This window comes from Manis pentadactyla, chromosome 11 (genome assembly GCF_030020395.1).
Source record: "Manis pentadactyla isolate mManPen7 chromosome 11, mManPen7.hap1, whole genome shotgun sequence".
Taxonomy (NCBI): Eukaryota; Metazoa; Chordata; class Mammalia; order Pholidota; family Manidae; genus Manis; species Manis pentadactyla.
The window spans coordinates 31,582,621-31,602,453 of NC_080029.1; the positions used below are offsets into that span (position 1 = coordinate 31,582,621).

The 19,833-nt window shown below is 45.6% G+C and overlaps 1 protein-coding gene across 9 annotated transcripts in view; it reads right to left on the reverse strand.

Annotated features, from left to right (window-relative positions):
* The window catches only part of SMOC1 (SPARC related modular calcium binding 1), a 151,165-nt gene that overhangs the window by 34,620 nt on the left and 96,712 nt on the right, over positions 1–19,833 (reverse strand). For 6 of the 9 annotated variants that reach the window (XM_036913349.2, XM_036913351.2, XM_057488357.1 and 3 more), the window contains exons 5-7: positions 18,491–18,538; positions 4,358–4,447; positions 2,313–2,393 (exon numbers count right to left, since the gene is read on the reverse strand). In XM_036913349.2, the coding sequence (XP_036769244.2) occupies positions 2,313–2,393; positions 4,358–4,447; positions 18,491–18,538 (219 nt within the window). Of the gene's footprint in view, positions 1–2,312; positions 2,394–4,357; positions 4,448–15,957; positions 16,832–18,490; positions 18,539–19,833 lie in introns of those variants that run through there. The other 3 variants (XM_036913350.2, XM_057488356.1, XM_057488360.1) reach the window with 2 other exon arrangements.

Consider the following 19,833-nt stretch of genomic DNA (forward strand, 5'->3'; position numbering starts at 1 on the left):
TATATAAGGAAATGACAGTTCAGGGAAGTTAATGAACTTTCTCAAGGTCACGCAGCCTCTTAGTGGGAAACTAGCATTGGACACCAGGTCTGTGGGTGTGTCTGATACCAAAGCCCAGGCTTTTGCCATCACAAGGTCTCTCTCTTCTATATACAAGAGGTTCCTTAGCCCCCTGCCTGTGAAGTTCAAACCTCAGGATGACTCATTTGTGAGGGCATACACCAAACAGAATGTTGGAGCTTGCAAAGGTCACATGAGATGGCGTGGAGGTCCGGGAGCTGCCCGGAGTTCCTGTGCTCTTGCTGCTTCCCTGGGCATATTGGGAAGCCTCTCAGGAGGCACAGCCCCTGCCTCTGCTTGGTCTATGAGAGGGGCGAGAAATACGTGAGAAAGATACCCCCATACACACATGCCCATCCAAATGCTCTTTCAATCCCATCTGCCAGGGACTACCAACTTTTCTGTAAAGGGCTGGATACTGAATACTTTAAACTTTGCAGGCCAGACAGTCTCTGTCACAACTATTCAACTCCACTGTCGTGGCATGAAAACAGCCATGGACAATATGTAAATAAATGGGTGTGGCTGTGTTCCAATAAAACTTCATTGTCATAAATAGGCAGATGGCCATTTGCCAACCCCTATTGTATGCCCTTGTAATGCCATGGCTTTTATTCATAATTACATCAAAAACTATTGACAGGTATTCAGTCAGTAGTGCCACTTGACCATGATGGAGAAAGTCCTAATTTTACTAGAAAATTCCTAAGGTATCAATCTCTGATAATTATCGCTTGCCTCAGTTTCTTCCAGGGAAACTTTAGCTCTCCCTGAACTCTCCTCTCCTATATACAAACCTTACAGACATAAACTTACAGACATAACTGGGGCCAGCCAGGGAAAAATAAAGGCAGCTGGACCACTCCAACAAAAAGAAGGTGGTTGCACCTGCCTAGAAACCATTTCTCAATACATCCCCATATACTCATCCAATTGGAAACTCCATAAGGGTGTAGGAATGATCATCACCAGTTAATGACGTCACCATGGTACTACACTCAGAACACAGCCCAAGGAGGCAGGCACTCTGTTCCCAAAGACAGAGAGCATTCTGCAGTCCAGCCACTTCCTAGCTGTGACCAGGACAAGTTACTTTCCCTCTCTCTCAGCCTCCAATTCTTCCTCTGTAAGATGAGGACGGTAACGCTACATTATGGTGAAGTGCAAATGAGATGAGCCTGGGAAGTTCTACAGGCCTTGACACGGGCTAGCCAGGAGTGCAGTGATGATTCTGATCGTACTGACAGTGATGATGCTGACCTTTGCTCCTCCATCCATCTCCAAGCAATCAGACACACTGAGCTAGATTTTAGGATAGATACAACAGGCAATAAAACCTTTGCCCCCATGCCCACCCCAGAGTTTATAACTTAGTCAGAGAAATAAATCACTGGTAGATAAAAAAGAAGCAATTGTTAAATGTCAAGTAAATGTTCCAGGCGAAAGATGCTGGCATACAGTTAGACCAACTGGGAGCCAGTTGCAGTGCACTCATTTATTTAATGGTCATGTAAAACTCTGCCTACTAGTTCCAAGGGGTGTGTCTTTTGTGTATAGACCTTGCTATCTATAAGGAAAAAATGACAGGACTGAAATGAAATTCAACAACCTGGCATGAATTATGCCAAGTGGCATTTCTCACAGTGAAGTCTTAGGCTAAGGGAACGATAGTACCCGCCAGGCAGAGATATAGGTTAGGTGTGTGTTAATGTATTTTCCTGTTGATGAGCATCTGGTCTTCAGTGATGGCAAATGAACTCTACAAATAACCCTACAAATCTGATTACCCTTCAAAAGTCATCACCTTCCACAAAGGTTTCAGACAAAACCTGAGACTCACAAAACCCTCAGAAGATCAGATCAAGAAAGACTGGACTATAAGCTATTTGGAGCCTTTAAAAACACACAGAATAAAGTCTCTTGAGGCTTGAAATCCAACTTTGCTATGCCCAGCAATTCTTTTAACTTCTTCAGTACAGCATATGGAACATCAATTAAAATATTAAAACATACAGTCAAAATGTTTTTAACAAAAAGGATCAATTATGCATGAAAGATGATCCCTGAGGTAATAATTGAAGAAAATTAAATCTGGGAGGGATTAACTCATCTAATCCTTCATTTTACAGCTCTGGAAATTGAAGGCCAGACAGGTGAAATGACTTACCCAAGCGCACACAATAGGTAGGCCTGGAGCCACCACGGGGCGACCACGGACAGAGGGCACACATAATCCAAGGCAAACCATTTACCTGAATTCCTGACATTGGTGTTGTTCAGTTTGGAGTCCTTGATTACCAAGTGCTTAATCCACAGTGTGGGAGCTGTAATTTCTGAGAAAAAAAGAAGAAAAAGGGAGAGAAAATAAAGTCTGGGCAAGAGAGTTTATATTTAAGTTGGAGTGCAACCCTTAGACTTTTTAACAGCTTTTTTAAAATGCCTGAGGCATCAAGGTTTGAACTATCTCCCTTGTTCCACATCCACGTTGTCCCAACGCCCTCTCCCTTCCTCACTACAGAAGCTGCTGTCCCCACCAGCTCAGAGGAGTCAGCTAGGGCCTCCTGTGCTGGGAGGCACAGTGGTCAGAGTCCAGAGGCACTGAGCCGCTCCATCCAGGAATAAAAATATTATCCCAGGAGGTGAGGAACAAGGCCAAGCCAAGTCTCTCAGCTGCTTCCCTGGAAGAAGATTTAAAGGGGATAAATCAACAAATGAATGCCAAACAAACCACAGAGACCATTTTGGAGGAAATGGTTGCGCCACAACAGATTGCAGCTTGCTGAGACTCTGCTCCACATGGGAAAGAAAAGAGCAGGTCTAATGTCTGCTTCAACACCTTTTCAAATGGTTTCTCGGTCACCAGAGGCTGGATTACTCCCTCCAGGCAGCTCCAGGGTACCTCAGGCTCTTCAGGGCTTGGTGACCCGGGGGCAGGTGATGCGGGAATCCAAGACCACCCTGAACAGCCTGCGGAGTGACTTCGGTGGGGGTGTTGGAGTGGCATCCCAAGCTGACATGGTCTCCATTCCCTACCCAATCCCCTATGTCCCAGACTTGCCAATGATCCAGGATCTTTGTGGATCACAGAAATTTTTGAACTTGTAGGCACAAACAAACACATGTTCTACTAAATGGCCAGTTGCAAAGGATAGCTCACATTTCAATCCCTCTATCTAGAGCTGAGCCTGTGCTAGGAACCTCCCTAGCCACACTGCTAACCAATGGCATAATTTCTTTTTATTCATCTGTCTCACTACCCAGTCTCAAGATCCAGGCCTGGATTCACTCAACTGAAAGGTGGCTGCACATTGCACAGAGAGCCAAACCTCACTGTCAGACTTTCCAGAAACCCCATTCTGCCCAGCTTCCTGTTCCTCTTCTCGGGAACCTGGAGTACTTAGCAAAGCACACTGAAGACTGTAGGCCCCGGACAGCTGAGACTCAAATTGAGGCCAGACTTCCTCACCCCATGCTCCTCCTGTCCACTCTTCATCCCTCCAGGGACATCCAGCCTCTATTGTGCCACCAGTCACCACTATTTTTCATGACCTAAAATTTCTCCTCTTGCAAACATCTTGACTCAGCTCTCAAGGTCCAACTTAGCCAACCAGCTCCACTAACCAGTCTCTTTCCTGCCACTTCCCTCACTGTAACCTGACCCCACCAGATTTCCTCCTTCATCCAAGCCAGGCCCCCTGCCTGGAATACCCTGATTCCTCCCCTCTAGTTTTAAGATCCAGCCCAGGTCCCATCTTTTCCCAGACCACTGTGATCTCTTTCTTCCATAATGTCTATTACCATAAAAACTGAGGCCATATAATTAACACACAAACACAATAGTGGTCACTCTCTTGAGAGCAAAGGCTTCATGTCATCTATTTCTCCTCTGCTCCCCAAAGGCCTAGCACGATGCTGCGCACAGGGCAAGAACGTGTAAGTGCTGGTTCTTTCACCGAAGGGCCACTGCCAGCCTGACTCGCTTTCTCAGCCCCGACTCCTTGGCCTGGGCAGCTTGAAGGGTCCGTCCAGGCTGTGTTATTGTTGGACATCAGCAGCCAGGCAGGAAGCCTAGCTAGAACAGAGGGCCCTTCCAAACTCTCCAGAAGTGGAGAGTGTACCAGTTCCTGGGAGGATTTGCATTTTTTTAAAGGTTAAAACAACCCAGCTTAAACTGGGAAAAACTGAAATTAGAAAAGAAAAATAATAATAACAAAGCTTAAACAAATATTTGAAGGAAAGACCTCCCAAATCTGAAAACGGGTGGAGGATGCAAGTCGGAAGTAATACAACAGCTTACCATCTCCATCAAACACCGGCTGAGTCTCCATGGTGGGTGTCGGCTTGGACCCGTCATCTGAATTGAGGGTTAAAAAGAACCGAAAAGAGACTACCATTATTGAGGTAAATACTATCTACTCTCCGGCACTGTTGAATGCTTGGGGTTTTTGCACATGGCCCGGTCAAGTCCCATCCAAAAGGCCAAAGAGAAAGAAATGAAAGAAGGAAAGAACAAGAAGGAAGAGAGAACCACAGAGAGACACCAACCATAAGACGAATCCAGGTTTGTGCTCGCCATACCAGGGGAGGAACAAAGGGAAACTGTCTTGGCTTTGGAGGACCCTCCCCATGGGTCTGCATGTACCAGTGGGACCCTGTCAGCCCTTCTTCCTCCCCACGGGAAAACTGCGAGGCCAGCTTCCCCGGCAGCTGAGTTGTAGCCAGGCAGGTTGGATAAGGTCTGCACACCTTGCGGCATCCAATTCTGTGTGTCCCAGTTCCCTCCTGCCCTCTTGTGAAAGGTACCAGCCTACTGCTTTTCTAGTGGCCCTCATTGAAGAGCAAAGGGAAACAAAAGACCATGGTGCTATCCCCTCCCAAACTCCCAGCTATTTCTCCATTTTCATCCAAAAAAGAAGAGAAGGCAAAAAGGACCATCCTCTCCCCAGCACATCAAATTGAAGAGAATCGGGAATCCTTAGGACACTTTAAACTGGGACACAGCACAAACTCCACTCCCAGTGAGAGGTGGGGGGCAAGCAAAATGGGAGCGCACATGGAAAATTGCAACCTGAGTTTGCTTTGAAATGTCTAACCTAGATGATGGAAGCATGGAGTTCCCAGTAACAAAGCCATAATGCGTATCATTCTAGTAGTGCTGGCAGCTCTCTGCAGAGCAAGAGCCCCTGCAGGTCAGGAGTGACTGCGAACTTTGTGTGCCTCTCAAGACTCTGTGTTATTTTCATCAGAATCCTAAAACCTTAGCTTAGAGCAGTGTTTCTCAACTTTTTTTCCCATTATTGTCCATCTAAGGAGCATTTTTAGACTTTTTCTCCTTCCTAATGACATTTTAATAACACAGATACACTGGATATCTGTTGATACCTATGCTTTCTATGTTAAAAAAAAAAAGCAAGAGTTATTTTCCTCCTCCAACCCCAAAAACTAATTTTTGCCTCCTCAGTGAAAGCTAGGAGCAGATGTCTTTGCCCCCATTGAGAAGGCATAGTTTAGAGATTTCTCTGTTTTCTCCCTCAGTCAGGGAGGGAAGGAGAACACTTGGTCTCAGACAGTTTGATAATGACACCATCCCTTTCTACCCAAGAGCCCCAGAGGTCTTTTAGCACTGAACGCTATATTCCCTGGGCATAACTACTTTTTTTTTGTCATTTTAATCAGTCATTTATTTGTTTGTTTACTTTATAAATCGTCCTTATTTTTAAACTTTTAGTTATTGAAATTTATTTATTTATCGAATTATTGATATACTTGTATTAGTCCAGGTGTACAATATGGTGATTCAATATTTACATACATTATGAAATGGTCACCACAATTAGTCTAGTCACCATATGAGGCTGTTACAATGTTATTGACTATATTTCTTATGCTGCACTTATATCCCTGTGTCTTTATCTTATAACTAGAAGATTGTACCTCTTAATGCCCTTTACCTATTTCATTAAATATTTATGGAGAACATAAGTTCTCAGAGTCTCTGTGTCCCTGGTCAGATCAATAAAATCAACCCTTGACAATCTGGAGCTCCCAGAACCTTTGGCCGACTTCCCTACATCCTAGCAGGGGGAGGGGAAAGAACACAAAGTCCTTATTTCTTTCTTGCACCAGCACCCCACCCTTGGGATCTTAAGATTGGAGAGCTATAGAGACTTATAATGCTGGCTGGAGGCTGAGGCCAGCAACCTGACAGCTGTGTGACACTGGACCCTGCTATTATTCTCATGTGCTGACACCGAGACCCAACTTCCACCGGGGCCTAAGTGATCCTGAACTACCTGCCCATCATCCTAAGGAATGAGATACAGCAGGTGGAGAGGAGTAACCGTGTTGGATATTTATTTGCCTCAAACTGGAGTCCAGAACAGGCATCTTTTGATGCAAAACCATCTAAGTTTGATCTGGAAGTCACTGAGAGAGAATAAACATAGAGTAGAACCACACAATGCCTTTTTTAAAATAGCATCACTTCCCCTGACTGTATTAACACCTCTTTCCATTGAACTCAATGAGCCACTGAATGAAGTCTTTTGGCAGTAGCTATGCACATTTGGTTGCTTCTGCCGGATGCAGAGTTCATAGTCTAAACTGCCCAGCACAGTGTGACTTCATTTTAGGAGTCTGAAGGGTAACAAGGGGAAAGTGAGAAGTCAGACATCCCAGAGGGACAACAACAGGAACCAAGTGAAAAATGGCTTATGCAATATTTTAATATTCAATTAAAATCTTCCCATACTCTAAGAGCTGTATTTCTCTCTGCAGCACGATAACAGAAAACATTCTATTTATTTTTCCCATCAACCAGATGAGAGTCTGGGACTGCCCATCAGGTCCAGTGATCACCAAAGAAGGCCTGCTGCTCAAGGAAAGCAAGCAGGGTTCCCAGTTCCCTGGGGAACCTTTGCACCTCTGCAGGTGAAGGACCTCCACAATTGCCCAGATGCAGGCCCCGAAGCCCACATAGCATGAAGCCATGTGCAGGGAGTGAATCTTCCTGCAGGCAGAGTCACTGAGGGTGAAGAGATACAGCTGCACTGTCACAATGGAGGCCCTAGATGGAAATCTTTATGAAGTGAGAAAAGACAAGGTGCCCTGCTGCGAGGAGAGCCACCTGTGGAATCCAGCATGCCCAAACGATGGGAACCCAAGCCAAAGCCAATAGGACCCTCTGGCCATCATCTCCAGGCACCTGGCTCCCAACCCAGCAAACAAGTGCACCCTTCTCCCAAACACAGGTCCAAGGCCCAGGTCCAACGTCCACATCAGCCCTTGGGGCAACACCAGACCCCACACTGGGCCCTGGGGAGAGAGAAAAGCTTCCACTTGTGCCCCTGGCCTCCCAGTCTACAGCTAAGTCACACTCCAGATCCAAGCTTTATATCCAGTAAGTTGGCTAAGGTTAACCCCTCACTTTTCTTCTCTGGGCAGTATATCCCCTTCTAAAGATGAAGAATGCCTGTCTCCCCAGCCTCAGGGCATTGTGTAGGAATAAAAGACTTGAAAAGCTTCTTAAAGGAGATATAATACCTTGAGTGCTAATCATCTTACCCAACTGCTTACTTTTAAAACTGGCTTTGCAAAATTAAAATCCTAACCAAGTTTTTAAATAAAAAGCAAAGTAAACCTTGCAACTCAGGAAAGACACAGATAACATAATTTTAAAATGGGAAAAATATTTTAATAGACATTTCACCAAAGAAGGTGCATGGACAGCTAATAAGTATGTGAAAAGATGCTCAACATCATTAGTTGTTAGGAAAATGTGAACTAAAATGACTACATGCCTACTAGAATGGCTAAAATTTTTCAAATAGAAAATACCAAGTGTTCGCAAGGATGTGAAGAAACTGAAACCCTTGTTCATTGCTGATGGGAATGTAAAATTGGATAGCCATGTTGGAAATGAGTTTGGCAATTTCTCTTAAAAGTTCAACATAAATTTACCATTCGACCCAGAAATTCCACTTCTGGGAATCTATCTATCTGTATATATATAAAACATGTCCTCCCAAAGACATGTATACAAATATTCATAGAATCATTATTCTTAATTGCTTCAACCTGGAAATAATCCAAATGTTTGTCAATTGGTGAAAAGATAAATAAATTGTGATATATCTGTATAATGGAATATTATTCAGCAATTAACAGGAATGAATTATTAATACATGCAACAATATATATGAACCTCAAAAGCATTATACTAAATAAGGCAGGTACAAATATTATATATTATATGGTTCCACTTATATGAAACCTAGTAACTGTAAATCTAGAGAGCCAGAGTGGATCTGTGGCTGCCTGGGGCTGGAGGAGGGAGTGGGGTATAACTATAAATGGGTTTCTTTTTGGGGTGATGGAAATAGTCTCTGGTAATGGCTGCACAACTCTCTAAATGTCCTAAATGCATGGAATTGTACATTTATAATGGGTACATTTCATGGTATATAATCATACTTTGGTAAAGCTGGTAAAATAAAAGGGAGGTGGTGCTCAAGTCACCACAGATCAGTCATCAGGCAGCAGCAGCTAGATTATTTGAGTGATCCTTAATTTGGGGGAGATTCTTCCATAAATCTTAAAGAAAAATATGTCTGAACCTCGGTTTATATTTATGCACATGATGATTTGAGGCCTGCTGCCTACTCTTGCTGACTCTTCTGGGCCTCAAATAGTAAGATTTAATTTCTCTTTAATATCATAATCGCTTCCAGACCAAAGAGAAGAGGATAGCAGACTGAAAAAAGCCAATCCAAAGATTAACATTTTTCTTACAGGGAGAAAAATGTAAATTTGGAAACCTTAAAAAAAATAAGGCAAACGAGAGAATTTCTAGAGGATGATGTCAAGATCAACAATAATAATAGCACTACCACATTTTGCAACACTCAGTGTTTCTGGCAGGTGGCTTTCCTCATCTACTCTCACTACTGGACAGGCAGAAGAAGTCACCAGGCAGATAAAAAGAGATGGAGCCTCAGGACAAGAAAGGCCCCAGGGGCAGTGAGTAGCTCTGGAAAGTGCCCAGACTCAGAGCCACGGCTCTCAGCCTTCCAAGATTCCCCATCCCCCAACCAGGCCTCCTCTGTGCAGGTGCAGCCCCAGAAAGTCTCAGCCCCCACACAGGCTCTGTGAGCCTCTACAGACAGTGGGTTTGTGTGACAGCACAATTCCTTGCCCTGCGAGAAGGCCTGGCCCACGCATAGACAGCTGGAAGTCACTTCGACCCCCGATGACACCGTTCAAAGCTTCCTCTGTTTGGCTTTTTGATTCCTGATTGACATTTGCTGGCGAGTGGAGATAAATGCTGGGCTGAGGACAATGTTGATCCGCTCTGACTATTCTCAGGGAAAGACTTTTCAGAATAACAAACAAAAAAAAAAAAAAACAAAAACCCAAAAACATTGTTGTGCTTAAGGGACTGAATAGAACCCAAGAGGTCCAGGGAAGCAGGGCCATGCCTTTCAAGGGGCTGGCAGTCCATTGAGGAGTTAATTGTTTGGGTGTACAATGAGTTTATTCTGACCACATACAAAGAGCTTTCTCTTCCAGATCCTTCAAAAGCAAATGTGTCAAAGGGGCCAGAGGAAGAATCTGTATTAATGGCATCTCTTGGGGTCTCAGAGACTGAGGAGCCTTGAAGAGTGAGGAAAAAAGAAACCACCACCCCCATCCTGAGACTCAGAAGGTCTCTCAATGATCCCAGGTCGCTCCAGTTCTCGGGTTCTTCCCAAAACGATGTCCATCACTGGTCACCGTCCCTCTTGTATTCTTTTAGGCTGTCATTGGCCATCTTTTACAAAGACATGGAGATAAACTTCAGCCTGGTAGAAGTGCTGGAAGGTTCTTGCTTGCTTTTGAAGGGACCACGTACATTTATGCCAGAGTCACCCCCTCAGCATATGACTCAGGGACCCAGTATGGAAGTAGAGATGACTTACGCATCACAGGAAGACAACAGTGCCTGGTTTTGCAGAAGTCCCTTAAGAACCTGGCCCGAATCATATCAGGAGAAGGATGGAATTTTAGTCAAGCTCAGCATTTCCTGAGATGCAGGTCCCATGACCAATGAGGCTCAGAAATGTACGGTGAGCTGTCCTGGTTCTGATCTTTGAGAACAGAAGTTTTCTGGGCCCTCCAGGTCCTTTCCAGAGCAAGACATCAATGTTTTACATTCCATCTATCCACATGCACTCTCCTCCCCAAAAAAGTGAAAATAAGCTTAAAGATGTCTTTTGGCAAGCAGTTCCCCACATCCTCAAACTCCACATTGCCTTGAACAAGAGCAAAAACATGGGGCTGGTGAAAAAGGTGGACCAGAGACGGAAGAAGAGGAGGAGGACAAGAGGGAGGAGGAGGAAGGAGAGAAGGGAAGGAGGGGAGGCGGAGGAGAGGTAGGGGGAGAGGGGAGAAGGCGGGGAAGAGTACCAGGCCCCAGCAGCAGCAGGTTCTGCTCACACAGAAGGTCTGGGTTCCCACGGAAGACTGCTAATTTTCTTAACTCTTTATTTTGAAATGATTTGAGATTCATAGAAAGTTGCAAAAAATAATAGAGAGTTCTCATGTATCCTTTACCCAGTTCTCCCCAGTGGTGACATCCTTATAGTTAACATAATTGTAAAGTTAACTATAATCATATAGGTAACATCAGTATAGTACAATCATCAGGAAATTGATATTGGCATAATCGACAGACTTTACTCATATTCCACCAGTTTTACATGTGATTGTGGGGGGCAGGGGATGGGGTGCATCTCTATGCAATCTTATCCACTTGTAGATTCACACTTAACATGCAGGATTATTGCCTCACTACAAAGCTCTTCCTCATGCTATCCCTTTGTAATCACACTTCCCTTCTTCCACATCATCTCTTACCCTTGGCAACTATTAGTCCTTTCTCCATCTCTACAATTTTGTAATTTCTAGAATATTATGTAAATGGAATCATGCAATATATGAGCTTTTAAGATTGGCTTTTTTCACTTTGCACAATGCCCTTGAGACCCATCCAAGTTGTTGTTGCACATATCAACAATCTGTTCCTTTTTATTACTGAATAATATTTCATGGTGTGGGAGGTACCACAGTTTGTTTTACCCACTGGGAGATGTTTGGGTTGTTTCCATCTTTGGCTATTACAGGTAAAGCTGCTGTGATCATCCATGCACAGGTTTTGGTGTGGACATAAGTTTTCCTTTCTCTGGAATAAATGCTCAGAAGTGCAATTGCTAGATTATATGGTAAGTATATGTTTAGTTGTTTAGGTTTTTAAGAAGCTTTCAAAGCATTCTCCAGAGTGGTTGTATCATTTTACATCCTTACCAACAATACAGGAAAGACCCAGTTTAACTGCAGCTTCACCAGCATTTGGTATTGTCACTAGTTTTTATATTAGCTCTTCCAATTGGTGTGTAGTGATACTGTATCATGAACTTAGTTTGCATTTCTTTATGGCTAAGGATGTTGAACATCTTTTTGTGTGTTTATTTGCCCTCTGCGTGTGTTTTGGTGAAATGTCCATTTGGGTAGTTTGCCCAGTTTTAAACAGAATTGGTTTTCAACTGCTGAGTTTTTGAGAGTTATCTATATGTTCTAAATAAGTCCTATGTCCAGTATGTGGTTTGTAAGTATTTTCTCCCAGTCTGAGGATTTCTCCTTCTCTTAACAGGATCTTTCACAGAGCAAGCCTTTAATTTAGTTTGAACGCAATTTATCAAGTTTTTAATTATTTGGGCCCCATGTGTTCTAAGACACCAAAGCTTTAGGGTCACCTAGCTACAGGTTTTGAAGATTTTCTCGCATGTTTTATTCTAAAACTTTCAACAGCTTTACATTTTACATTTAAGTCCAAGATCCATTTTGAATTAATTTTTGCATAAGGTATGAGCTTTCAGTTGAGGGTTCTGGTTTTTTGGTTTTTGTTTGTTTTTGCCTGTTGATGTTCAGTTGCTATAGCAACATTTGTTGAAGACTTTCTTCCTCCTCTGAATAGCTTTTACATAGTTGTCAAAAGTCTGTCATACCTGAGTAGGCCTATTTCTGGGTTTTCTATTCTGTTCCATTGATCTATGTGTCTATCCCTTGGCCAATACCACATTTTCTTGATTATTGTAGCATATAAGTCTTAATTAAACAGAATATTATTTCAACTATGTCACATTCTGAAAAAGGTAAAATTACAGAGATGACAAAAAAAAATCAGCAGTTGCCAGGGGTTGGGGTGGGGGTGGGGTGGGAAGGGATGAAGAAGTGGAGCACAGATTTTTAGGACAGTGAAAATATTCTGTGTGATACTATACTTGTGGATACATGTCATCACACATTTGTCCTTTCCCAGAGAATGTACCACACCAAGGTGAACCCTAATGTAAACTGTGGGTGGACTTGGGGTCACAATGATGTGTCAATGTAGGTCCATTAATCGTAACAAATGAATCACTCTGGGGGATGTTGGCAATGGGGGAGGCTGTGCATGAGTGGGGACAGGAGATTCATGAGAAATCTCTGTACCTTCCTCTTCATTTTGCCATAAACCTAAAACTGCTCTAAAAAATGTTATTTTTTAAAAAGGAAATGAAACAAACATTTAGTAAAGGGGGAGTCACAGCATTTGTTCAGAAAAACAAAGGAAAGCATGGATTGAAAATTCATAATGGGTCATGAGGACAAAGATCTCTGTTTAAAAAAAAATCAGATAGAGTGATACCTCCACTTTTTATTTTTAAAAATTATTTCAGCTATTCTAGTCCCATTGCCTTTCCAAATACATCTTAGAATAACCAGCCCTTCAACCTGACAGCTTTCTTTCCACAGGCATAGCATGGGTGCATCGGGACCTGGGAGTGACAATTTTCCACAGGAACTACATGGGGCTCAGAGCTGGAGATGAGTGGTTCAGATGTGGCCCTGAGGCCTGTCCACACGTGCTGAAATCCCTGTCCCTCCAGGCCGCTGTGCTACACCTGGGGCTGAACTCACTCAGGCCAGGGGCAGTGAGTGAATGAACCTACTCTCAGTGGCCTGGCAAGCTCTGAGCTGAGTCACCCGGACTTTGGGGGCCTCACAAAGATACCAGGCAGAGGGATCAAGGCTCGCCAGTGGGCTTTGCTCATCCCAGGCAGCCTCCTCCAAGGGTCTTTCCTTAGAGGCTCTGGCCTTGTGAGCTATCACCCAGGGCTGTTTGGAGGAGCTACCTGCCTTCCCTCCCCTGCAGAAGTGACAGCATCCCAGCATCTAGAGGTCTGGGCTCCCCTGGGAGGCTTTACCTCCACCTGAAAGTAATTTCCATAAAAAGAGGCTCAGGACCTTAGAATGTAAGTTCCGGGAGGCCAGGTCAGGGCTCTTCTTGTTTTACTTGTCACTGGATCCTCAGTGACTCTAACAAGTCTGGCACTTTGTAAGTTCTCAATATTTGCTGAATAAAGGAACAAACTATAAAACACTAGTGGCTACTAATAACAGTGGGGACTCAAGCATCTAGGACTAGGAGGCTTTCCAGGTCCCAAAACCCCATTTCTGCTCCAGTCCTTAGAAATGGGAATACGGCAGGGATTCAGACCCTTAGTTTAATATCCTCCCTGCATAAACTTTTTTTCAGAGATCTTAGAATAGGGGCCACGAAGCAGGGCACAAGGCTGAGCAGATGGAGTAATTACTGTGAAAAGGGGGTAGATATGGTGCGTGCCCACACACTCAGGCACACTCCTTCTGCAACTGAGCTCTGCAAAGCTGCTGTATCAACATGCCGGGCTTGGTCAGCATGGCTCAGAGCACCAGAAAGCAGCAGCAATATGCATGCAGAGGGCGTAAGAGCTGCCCCTTATGGGCTTGGAGCAGCAGGCACTGTGTCAGCTTGACAGCCTTTCCACAGGGAAATCCAGTGTGGGCAGAGGCCAGCCCATGGAGGTCATCAGCAACCTGTCTCCTCTCAAACCCAGTCTTGGCTAGTAGGTAATCAGACTTTTGCCATCTGATGCCAGTGTTGAGAGATCTACTGATCCAGCCTCTCCTTCAGTGCTGGAGAAGAGGAAAAAAAGGTAGCTGGGAAGAAATTAAAGTCATGTGATCAGAAGTAACCATCCCAAGACAGCAAGCCTTGCACACCTCAGCCAGGCTTGGGGCAATGAAAGGAAACTCCTTCGGGTGCACTGATCCCCATGAGGGCTGAGGCTGGAAGCCACACAGTCCCTTTCATCTGGATACTTGCCATCCATCACCCCTGTCCTGAGCCCAGCTCTCAGCCCTGAATGAGAATGATGCTTAACCTGTCATTTGAGCGACAAGGTCTCCAAGTTGACACCAATTGTAGACCAGGCTCCATGAGAGATTCTAAAAATAGAGGTACAGAAAGGGACCTTGGAGAAATAACTGACTCACTCTTTACTTGGAGCACATACCATGGAGGAGCCAGTGGGGGATTAGCAAAATCTCTGCAAATTAGAGGTGGGTTGGCTGGGTTTCGGAAGTTCTGTCCCTCTCCAAGCCTGGCTCGACAAACACAGAAGCCCATGCAGAAAACGTAAGCAGAGTCTGCAAATGTTTTCATTTTTCTCTCACTTTCCTTTAACAGCTAACTCCCAGAAGTCTTACAAGTAGGAAAAAAGCCAAGTACAGACCCCTAAACTTTCACTTGACATTTCTCAAAGCATTGCCCGGGGATCTCTAAGGTCTTGGGCACTCAGAAGGAAAAAGCACCCAGAGAACTGCCAGAAAAAATTTTGTAAGTGCTCTGCATTGTCTTCATTTAATCATTCTCCCCTGCCAGCACCCCACCGGAGGCTGAGAACTCCCTTCCTGCACCTCACAAGCAATGAAGCCCAGCACCAGCCCCCGACTTTGTGTCTGGTTATCCTGGAAGCTCCCCAAATCAGTCACCTTCAGGGGCAGCAAGACCCTGAAAAGAGGCACCTCAGGAAAATCCACAAGCCTTGACTGGCCAGGAAAAGCCACACACGGTAAATTCATGACCTCTAAACACATTTTGCCTCCTAGTCACTTTCTTTCAGGCTGCTGCAGTTGAAATCAAAATGTCATCTCCATCTCCACGTGGGCTATCTTCGGCTCTTTTAGCAACAGGTTGTCAGCCTTAGGCTCTTCTGGTATTCCTCCGTAGCATCAATAACACACACGTGGAGGCGCCTGTAACCTTCTCCCCACCCCCCAAGCACGCACAAACCCTTGCATCTCTCTTCAGGGGCCAGGACCAAAGGAGAAGAGGGGAGGGCCGCCAGCGTGGGAGTGCCCAGATCAATGGATATTTGAAACTCAAACACATGGCTGGGGACCTACACCGCACGTGTTAATTACCACACATGTACCCATAAAGGAGTCCGTTAAACACAAGGAGCCCAAAGAACAGAGCACAGAAAAGACATTCCAAGGGATTAAGTGAATAGTCTGAAGTTCTGACCCTCCTCCCCTCCTGGAGCACGTGCATCTGAGTAAGATAACAGCGCCTCCTCCCTCCTTCCCCCAATTCTCCCCTCGGGGCCCCACACCTGTGGACCCAGGAGCTGCACCCCAGGCCTCCCATCCCAGGCCAGACGGCTGTGACCCGCTACCGCCTGGCCTCTCTCCCCCCCCTTCCTCCTGCTGTCTCTCTGAACCTCCTCCCCCGGGCCTCCTCTCCCCTGCCTTTCTCCTCCTCCCCTTCAGAGGACCAAGTCCTGGCTGGCAACCAGACTCTCTGTGGTCACACAATACGCCTTTTCATTCCTTCCCGGCCAAGAGAACCGATCCCTCCAAGCCCTGTCAGAAGAGCATGTTCAAAGAGGCAAGAGGCTGGGCAGAGAAAAGGCTGGGCCAGCTCCTCCCCCGCCACCCCTGCCACGCACACACCCAGACCCTGGGCCTCTCCTCCTTTCTGCCAGTACCCTTCACCCTGCACAAGGTCCAGGCCGAGTATCTCTCTGTGGCAGGCCTCAGGGCTGCGAGCTTCAGCTCTGGGGAGGTGCCTTCTAGGAGACCCACGTGTGGGCACGAGCTCAAACAAGGGGCCTTTGTGTCTTCCCACCTGCTGCCCTCTGGAGCACATTCCATTCCTAAGTGGCAGCTGAAAGAGGGACCTCAGCCGACACAGGATATTACAAATGCCCTCTCACACCCTGTCCCCATTCAAACCCCAGCTTCCTGGACAGGTGTGGCTTCAGGTGGCCCTCCCTCCAGGTGGCCTGAACCTGCATTGCTCTGTGGCAGACAAAGAGAAGAGGCTCAACACCCCACTGATCCTCCAAAAGAGCAGGAGAGAGAGGCCCCTGGGCAGAAGTCAAGTCTCCAGGGTGAGTTAGACCTGGCATCCCCTGGCCGCCCGGCTTCTGCACCACATGGACAGGAAGTCTACACAACATCTGGCAGGCAGGAGCCCATGCTGGGAAGGGAAGCAAAGAGTTGGCAATTGGGCAGCTTATCTCTGAGATGAGGCTTCAAACTCTACCCCCCTCCTCCCTGCATCATCCCCGAGGCATCAGGATCCCTGCCCTCTTGCAGCTGGATCAGCAGGAGTTCACAATGACCACAGGTCTATTTCTTTTGTTACCTACAAGGTACAAAGCCACATCACCCTGGAAAGTTGTTCTAAGTTGTTCTGTGCAGTTTAAGACCCCAGATCCCATGCCTGGCCTGTCTTGGTGTGGGTGTTTTATTCAGCATCATGCACTCAGTTCCCTTTGGTGAGGAAAATCTGGGTGGTCAGTTCTGGATGATTGTCGATTTTTTTCTGTCACCAGGACCTCATGCCCAGGAGTAAAGGTAATGTTCCTAAAGACTTCAGTTGCAAAGGAAGGCCAACTCCAGTAAGTTGTAGACAGACACGTGCCATTCCTTGCTGCTGACTCCAGGTCTTTGCAGAAGGAAATAGTCATGCCCCTCCCCTGCCTTCCCATCCAGGAGGGAACCACCATCGTGCACGGCTGTCTCTGCCTATTCTAGGAAGCACCTAGAAAGGCACTTGCTCCCTTCTTTTCTCCCACTTACTCATTCCTGCTCATGGAAAGGGGAGTGGCCTGTCTAGACCACTGGTTCCACGTTTTCTAGTGGGTGGTGGTATCGCCATGGTCCACTTCCATCTTCGTGGAGCACCGGCATTTAGGGGCAGAACGCTCCAGACACTCGGCTCCTGCATTCAGACAGGGTGACTTTGCCTTCTCTTTGCGTCTCCATGAATAAGCACCTGCAGCAGAGTCCAGGGCTTCACCCTGGTCTTCCTGTGACTGCACGTGTAGGATGAGCCCGTGCACCTCAGCTGGTCCTCTGCAGGCCCAGCTCACCCTGTGGACTCTTGTAGACTTGAAGTTCCCAAGGCCCAGCTTCAGGTGGGAAGCCTCAAACTCAGCCAAGGCCTCCTATCTGGGTTTTGCCTGAGAGCCTGAAGTGGGGTTCTGGATGTGCAATGACACTAATCCTGGTTTGTGATGCAGCTACCAGCTTGCTGTGTGTATGTCATCCTGGAGGCAAGTAGCTTTGAACCTTAGTGTCTTTCACACTGGAAATTATGGTCAGCATATCCCAGGGACCTATTCTGCATGTTGGCTATTCTACTGAACAGCACTCAGACAAATGCCTTAATCAGGACTAGCCACATAATTTGTAGGGCCCAGTGCAAAATGAAAAAACAAGACCCTTTGTTCAGGAAAATAGCACCATTAAGAGGACTAGCATATAAAGTTTTACCCTCTCTTCCACAATCTCTCTCTTGACTAGTCATGCTGTTCTAAAATTTCTATTTAATGTTGTTCTAGGCAAAGAAAAATTAAACATTTTAGTGTATTACGGAACCCCACCCCCAGCCCCATAGCATGCATCACAAAAACCCTATGCGATGAGATGGCAAAGATGGGCAGTGAATACACATATTGCATGTAGCTCTTCTGCTCACATGCATGCTTCATTGTCCTCTCAGACTTAACAAAACACAAGTTCAAAGACAAAATAATTAAGAATTTCAAGACAACAACTGCATAGGTTGCAAGCCCGTGAAGCCAGCCTACTCTTAGTGAGAAGAATCTGGATGTGCTGGAACAATTATTAAGGAGAATGAATCACTGGGTAAAAAATACTCAAATGCGTTTCCAAAATAAGAGGGTTAGGGCAGACGTGGACGTGCCTACCTTCATCATCCCTTTTGGCTTACCACTGGCTACACTGGCAGCTGACTGACTGAACCCTCCAGGAACCAAGATTCTCAGGGTCTCTGCCAGCTCTGTGCCCTCGCTCACCTCCCTCTGGGAGCTTGGTCCCCGCCACCATAGGAGCCTTACTTACCTCCAGGGCTTCTGGGAAGAAACACAGAATAAGAATGGAGATTTTCTGCAGGGCACTTTTAGCTTACACCCCAGGTTCCTTCCAGCTTGCCCAAGAATCCTGCTTGGATGGGCTTAGGAGCAAACATTTAGATAAAGCATAAGACTCTACTCACCTTTCCTTCCTGAGTTACCCTGGCTCAAGGGCTTGTCAGTGACTGAACCTTGGGTAAGAGGGAAACAAAAACATAAGCCATTCAGAGTTCATCACCATTGGTTTCCTTCAAAGAGCTGGCAAAATCTGATGTTATGAGCATATGGTTATGTGTATATATATATACATATATTGTATACACATCTTGGGATGTTATATACAAAGTTAGCTCATACATACATGTCAAGAGGGGCTTGCTTAACATCAATGTCACTGATACCACAGCACTGCGGAGATGAACCATGATTTCCTGGTTCCCTGGCAATAGCCTTGACCAGATTTTTACAAAATCCCACATCCACATAACTCTTCTGTTGAACATTCCAATAGCTGCTCCCCACCTTCACACCCCATCTCCCCACTGCCTGGCAGCTCCACTGTCTGAGCCACAATCCCTCAGTAGGGCCAACCAAAAAGAAACCCCCTCTTACTGCACATGCAGTGATTGACATCCCTTGCTGGTTAGGGCAGGAAATCAGCGATTTTCCATCTGCATTAAGTAGAAAATTGTTGGCCCAATTGAACTGAATGGGCCAAAATAGTCTGAGGCATGGAAACAATTTTCTAGACTCAGCCTGTTCCTCAAGGAGGGGGCAGTGTGTGCGTTTGGCCAAATGCTCTGCCCTGCGTACACGAGGATGCCGTGTGTCCCCACCCTAGGGTTCTGACCCTGAGGCACCTGTCTTCTCGGTGAAGGCCATGCAAGCCGGGCTCAGCCAGCTCATCCACAGAAGGACATCTGAGGAGGTCCCACCAACAGAAAAGAAAGGATCCATATTTCCCCAATCTATATCACACCTTTTCTCCCTATACTAATAGTTTTGTGAGAATTCAATTATGTTACCCTGCATGACTTGCATCTAACGCATTTGTTTGCTTTAAACGATATTTTCCAGGTCATTTGCAAGGAGGGCTCATTCCGCCCTTCCCCACACCAACCCCAATTAAGGTTTCCAGTTTCCATGTAAACCACAAAGAAAGTAAACTTTCCTTTTTGGCCTGCAAACCTTGGTTTCCTAAAGCAGATACTTATTGCCCTTTCTGCTCACTTTTCCCTTTATGTAGCAGGGCCAGTAGAAAAATGAATAGATTTTGTGAAAAAATTAAAAACGTTAGCACAGCAGGACTGTTAGCCTTTGGAATTTCCCATAGGTTTTTAGAACAATGTCTTGCACTTTGCTTGCACTTAAAAACTAAAAATAATTAAATAAAACCTCACACACAAAGATACAGAGAAATATGAAGCAGCTGTTGGCTGGAATTGGCCTGTTTGAATGAGGGCTGAGCCACATACTGAATTAAGGG